Source organism: Chiloscyllium plagiosum, unplaced genomic scaffold, assembly GCF_037043375.1.
Source record: "Chiloscyllium plagiosum isolate Xiang-an unplaced genomic scaffold, Cpla_swu_hap1 HiC_scaffold_52, whole genome shotgun sequence".
NCBI classification, from domain to species: Eukaryota; Metazoa; Chordata; class Chondrichthyes; order Orectolobiformes; family Hemiscylliidae; genus Chiloscyllium; species Chiloscyllium plagiosum.
Window position 1 is genome coordinate 32,460,341 of NW_028270190.1, and position 6,246 is coordinate 32,466,586.

The 6,246-nt window shown below is 41.0% G+C and overlaps 1 protein-coding gene across 1 annotated transcript; it reads left to right on the forward strand.

Moving 5' to 3' along the window:
* The first annotated feature begins 760 nt into the window (after positions 1 to 760).
* On the forward strand, positions 761 to 5,205 carry LOC148134919 (putative G protein-coupled receptor 139). Its single transcript, XM_087985322.1, has 2 exons — positions 761 to 827; positions 4,343 to 5,205. The coding sequence occupies exons 1-2, from the start codon at positions 761 to 763 to the stop codon at positions 5,203 to 5,205; spliced, it is 930 nt and encodes a 309-aa protein (XP_087841448.1).
* Positions 5,206 to 6,246: the final 1,041 nt, after the last annotated feature.

Here is a 6,246-nt window from a genome sequence, read left to right on the forward strand (position 1 = left end):
CAGCGATATGATGGAAAACTGATATTCTGGAAGCACATACTAAGAATTCAGAATGAATTTCCAGGTAATTTTCAGGCGAATCTAGATTTAATCGCTTTGAAGTGAGCCATAAACGTAAAGAGAAGGGAGCAAGCTCATGTTGGAAAGGTGAGGAGTGTGTGTGGTAGGGTTCGCTGGGGAGAGTTTGGTTGAGTTGCCCAAACACAAGTCTGAATAAGACCGTGCAAATGGCGGCATTCCTTCCTGCTGACTGTGACTTTCTGAAATATTCAATTGACTCTCGACAGCAAAAGAGAGCCGTGACGCTCCTGAATTAGGGAAAGAGCCCCGAGCGTGCTCTCTGATGGTAGTAATTCACTCATTCAATTGTCATTGTGTAAAGATTATCACTGATACAATACGTTGTTCCGACTTCGAAATGCAAGTGTGCAAAGGGACATTTGCATTTTTTAGATCACTGCCATTTCTGGTTAGTTACATTACGGGCCCAATTTTATCCAATCGTGAAGGGTTGTTTTTTTTTGTAGAATTCACTCCTCACAGTAAACATATTCCAACATCGGGGGAATTATCTCATCGGCTGTCATCTTTTTTTTTTAACCAGGTTTTCAAGACAAACAAAACTTGAACATTGCAACACTAATATCCCTGCGGAGCTGCAAACTGGTATAAACTTAAGGCCGTCCAAATCGCCAATCTCAGAATCAAAGTTAGCGGGATTGTCTGCAGAAGAAAGGGGACACGTCCGTTCAAACTGATCATGCATCTTCCAATTCAAACAGTGAGGAAAATTTTCTACGTTGCTCTAGGCGCAATTGGTTTTCCCGGTATGTGGTAATGAAGTTTCATCCTGTCAATTCTGTATAACTTAGTCCACAGCATTAACCTGTGAATAATAACGTAACTTGAAACATCGTTTCATTTCAGATGTCCCTGAGCTATTTCTGTGCTTATTTTCTGTTGTTTCAACTGTTTCAAGCTATCCATATTTACTGTTTTAACGCTTAATCTATCAGCAGTCAATCAAAACACGGTGGGCGGCACGGTGGCACAGTGGTTAGCACTGCTGCCTCACAGCGCCAGAGACCCGGGTTCAATTCCCGACTCAGGCGACTGACTGCGTGGAGTTTGCACGTTCTCCCCGTGTCTGCGTGGGTTTCCTCCGGGTGCTCCGGTTTCCTCCCACAATCCAAAAAATGTGCGGGTCAGGTGAATTGGCCATGCTAAATTGCCCGTAGTGTTAGGTTAAAGGGGTAAATGTAGGGGTATGGGTGGGTTGCGCTTCGGCAGGTCGGTGTGGACTTGTTGGGCCGAAGGGCCTGTTTCCACACTGTAAGTAATCTAATCTAATCAAATATTATTGCAAGGACGGCGAAGAAGCATACAGTGATGGCACTGAGCAAAAGTTTTGATTGTGTCTGAGTTCCTGATTGCTCAGAAATATATCACTAACAGTATTTGTTTTCTTGAGATTTAGAAAGTACATATAAGGAGAGAAACAGAATCATTCAGAAAAAATCATGGCCAGGCAGTGAGAAGAGGTTGTTAACAGCAGAATTGATATTAGCTAAGACAACACATTCGGCACTGATAAAAATACAAGAAGAAGGAGCTTTACTAATTTAATTGCAGCCTATTTCAGGACTTTAGTGGATGACACTGGAAAATAGCATTGGGTTTTTGAGAAAATTTTGCAAAATGGTACTCTTTTGTGAAAACATCAGATGAACAAAAAGCTTCAGCATGTAAACGGCACTGAGTTTTCACTGAGGTTGTAGTGTTTGTTTCCACGATGATAATAATATACTTATGCGATGCTTAGTTCACAGTCTGTAGTAAAGGATTCAAATCCGAAGAATTCTGGAGAAATTCGTGAAGGTGTCTGTAATATCTGTAGAATTTGATGCGACAAAGATCATTGGGCATTGAATGGGACGTTGCATTGTATATGTGTTGAAACTTTCCCCTAATATTTACATTGTGTTCATTTCAAGAAAAGGGTACTTGCACAGCGTATTTTGTTGTTATTGTTGTGGAAGGGTCCATTGTGTTATATTGTTGAACGTGCATTGCCAGCCTATTGTGAGCACACCCGCTGACTGATTCGACAGTAAAACCGAAAATGAAAAATAAATCCTGTGATCTAGCCAGACAGTCCTGGCTCTAAGGGCCGAGATTTTTAAGCATTATCATCAGCTGCATCAGAACAGCATGCCTCACAACCGATAATGCGCCAGTTTACCACACCACTTTAATTTGAGGATCATTAACTCTGAAACTGTGTACCTGAATGGTTTGTGATCCTTGATCCCAGTGACTGTATGTTCAATGGACTATCCTTCGGGATTTGTTTGCATCGATTTGGTGCACCACACTGTACCGACACTGAGAAGAGTCACATTTTGGTCGTGATGCTGTGTGATCTCATTTTCTGTTCAAAGACCAGGTAAGCATTAAGCCATGAATGACACTACTTAGGAGAGAACAAATTATGCATGATTCTTCATGTCGAAAATTAATGTGACAGTTTTCAGAACATAAAACATGGTGTTTGAATGAATAAGGCTCTGACTGTCTTCATGCTCCACTGAGCTCCACCTCCATTCCTGCTCTTCCAGCCTTACCAACATATCCTGCCATTCAGTATCAACATCTGCCCTCCTCAATTCTGAAGAAGTGTAACTGTACGTGAAACTGTAATTCTGATCTCCTTCTACAGATGTCGCCAGACCGCCTGGGCTTTTACAGAAATAACTGCTGTTGTTTTTTCTATACAACATTCAGACACTTTTCGGTTTCATTCTCCTTGTGACAAAATGCTTTCATTCCCCCTACTTCAAGTGATAGTTACATAACCTTAGAGCAAATGATATTCCGCTTTGAACTGTTTCGAAAAGCCCGTTTTTAGTACCTACTCTCGTGTATTTCCAAAGATCACATATGCTGTACAGGCCCAGCTCCCAAATGCCTAAACAATTTGAAGAGATTTCACTGTGTTGTACTTCATCATTTTATTCTCTGAATGATGCACCTACAATGTTTCCAAATTGGACTAACTCCTTCGTGTCAAAGTTGCCATTCAAGTTGATAGATTTGTTAAGAAGGCGGACGTTGTGTTGCCTTTCATTAGCGGTGGATTGAGTTCAAGAATCGCGAGATTTGGATGCAGTTCTATAAAGCCCTGGTGAGACCCCATTTGGAAAATTGTGTTCAATTCTCGCCACCTTATTATTGGAAGGATGTGGAAGCATTAGAAATTATACAAAGGAGATTTACCAGGATGCTGCCTGGACTGGAAGACATGTCTTGTGAAGATAGGTTAGGGACACTAGGGTTTTTCTTACTGTAGCGAAGAAGTTTGAGGGATGACCTGATCGATGAGTACATGACGAAGAGAGGAAGTGATCCAGTGAAATGGCTATCACGAAGGCGCCAATTTTAAGGTGATTGTGGAAGGTTTCGGCGAGATTTCAGATATTGGTTGGTGTGTGGAATACACTGACAGTAGCGGTGGTAATATCAGATACATGAGGGATATTTAAGGTTTCTTGGGTCAATACATTGATGAGAGTGAAATGTCGGTAATTAGGTTAGTTTGATCTTAGAGCACGATAAAACGTTGGCACAACTTCGAGGGCGGAATAGTCGGTACTGTGCTCTACTGTTCTATGTCCTATGTTCGATGTAATTTCAGACTCTTGCAATTATAAGAGATACCTCCAAAAAATTATCCAGATTACTTTCGAGTTGAATCCCTTACTATACACTGTGTACTGAGCGTCACATAAGTATGTTATTACTTTTGTTGATCCAAGACTGTTCTCCTTGTAAACCAGCAGAAGTTGTCCAATACATTTTCATTGTCTTTCCATTGTGTCAGCGAACTTTTTTTTAATTGGAATCTTTCAGAGGTTTATGCCTCTGAGTGGCAAATCAGATAGAATGTTTTAAGTGCAATGTAGAAATATTTGAGGGAGTGTTCTTATCGAAGAATGCTCTCCATTTCTAGGAATTGGCACGATTTTAATAATGGCCATAACATATACGGAAATTGTTCTGAATCCAGTTGGACGTTAACGATCCACTCGCGATGTTGTTTCTTGATCAAAGTCTTACCTGCATTATTTCCTGTTTAGAAAGTCTGCTTCATGTTCATGTTGGCAGTTGCGTTCATCTGAAAGAACAGTGTGTGTCAAGGTGCGTTGATTGCGATTATTGTTGTTCTCACAATGTTCCACACATTTGTGATGCTAAGCTGTAACCCTTACTTCAAAGTCTCAAAATGATGAATGTTTGTTTTTTCCAAATATTTTTATATTTACTCTCGTTCTCTCTCTTCCAGTCAATTTAGTTACAATTGCAATTCTGGCTCGGGGAAGATGTGGAATCTCGACCTGCACCACTCGCTATCTCCTGGCTATGGCAACAGTGGATCTTTTGGTCGTTATCTTTGAGATTATACTGAGTAAAATCAAGAATGATTACTTCCCACCATCGTTCCTGGACATCACTCCTGTGTGTAGTGTTCGCTATGCCCTGCGCCGTTTACTCATAGACTGTTCTGTCTGGTTCACCATCGTTTTCACCTTTGATCGATATGTCACCATTTGTTGTGAGAAACTCAAAGCCAAATACTGCACTGAGAAAACTGCAACTGTGGTTTTGGCAACAACGGGTAGTCTGCTGTGTTTAAAAAATATTCCTATCTACTTTAGGTTTGTACCTGCTAAGATCATTAATAATGTACCATGGTACTGTTCAAACATCGATGCATTTAAGGATGACCCTGTGTGGAGAGGTTTTAACAATTTTGAGAAGATTCTAACCCCAATGATTCCATTTGGTTTAATTCTGTTCCTCAATGCTCTGACAGTAAGACACATTGTCGTCGCCAGTCGTGTCCGTCAGGGACTGAAGTGTCAGAGTAAAGGAGATAATTCTAGTGATCGAGAGATGGAGAGTAGAAGGCAATGTGTGGTTTTACTATTCGCCATATCTGGCAGCTTCATATTTATGTGGCTGTGGTATATTTTATATTACTTTGATGCTGATGACTCTTTAGATAGTGTTGGCGAGTACATCTTTAAACAAGTTGCATATATGCTGCGGAATTTGAATTGCTGCACTAGCGCCATTGTCTATGTAGCATCTCTTCCAAGGTTCCGAAAGAACCTCAGGAACCCATTGGAAGCTATTTTTACATAACATATTCACCTAATATGCCAACTAAACGAATGATAGCAACATTGAAACTGCGAGAGTTTGTGGATCAGGGTTTACAAACGATATTTTGGAGGACGACATAAATGCTAAACAGATGTTAACAATTGGGATTACTTTGCATAAAGTTACAAAATAGAACAACATCGACAGTGGATGCTGGATACTATCACAGTAGAGAGCCAATCAAAATCAATCCCTGTGACAGGAATAAAGTAAATATCCAACCATGCCAAAGAACTGCACAAGAGGTGCAAGATGACATTTGGGGAGGCCTGGATGAACAAATTAATATTAGAAATCTACGGAGCATTACGCCATTTAGCTCCTGGAGGTGACTTTGTAAGTCAGAGAGATCACAGCTGATCAATTGCATCGAAATCATTATGTTGCACCATGCTTAATCAGTTGTCATGCTTAAGCTATGGATATTGATCAGTTTCTGTGTAGAACTGAAATTAATGGAGAGCTGAAATTAAGAAGACGAGTCATGCATGACAAGCCTGAACAAGGCCCAAGAACAGACCTTCGGATGATCAGATGTAAACAGGTCCGGGGGGCAGTCACCATGTTTCCTGCAGTGCAGAAAATGAAGTAGGATCGATAAGCTCTCATCCACCTCCACTGGTTCGATTTCCGGCTCCTCACGTCTGTTCAGGAGATGTCACCCTTTTATGAAGGCAAATGCTGTGCAATGTGCGAAACATCTTCTTCATTGCGAAATGGATTTCGTGAGTCTAATTCTTTCTGCTCCTGCTGATTTCCATTCCCGTCTGACAAGTCTGGTCCTGATAATTTGATGTGAAGCGATGTGATGGTCCAATGTTGACAAACCAAGGTGAGGAGCTCGGCGTGAAATAGTTGGTTCCTGAACAGGAGACAAGATTGAATAGTCATAAGCTCAGATCAAGGTCTGATGAACACGCACGCTTGTTTTGATGGCTCATTTCTCATTTCATGATCCACCCCGTAAATGGGTTCAGGATGAAGCATTTACAGGCAATTCACACTTGTGCCTAGGGCAAA

Coding starts and splice junctions, on each gene's coding strand:
- LOC148134919 (XM_087985322.1), top strand. CDS start 761: ATGCATCTTCCAATTCAAACAGTGAGGAAAATTTTCTACGTTGCTCTA. Junction 828..4,342: donor AGGCGCAATTGGTTTTCCCG/GTATGTGGTAAT, acceptor TCTCTCTTCCAG/TCAATTTAGTTACAATTGCA.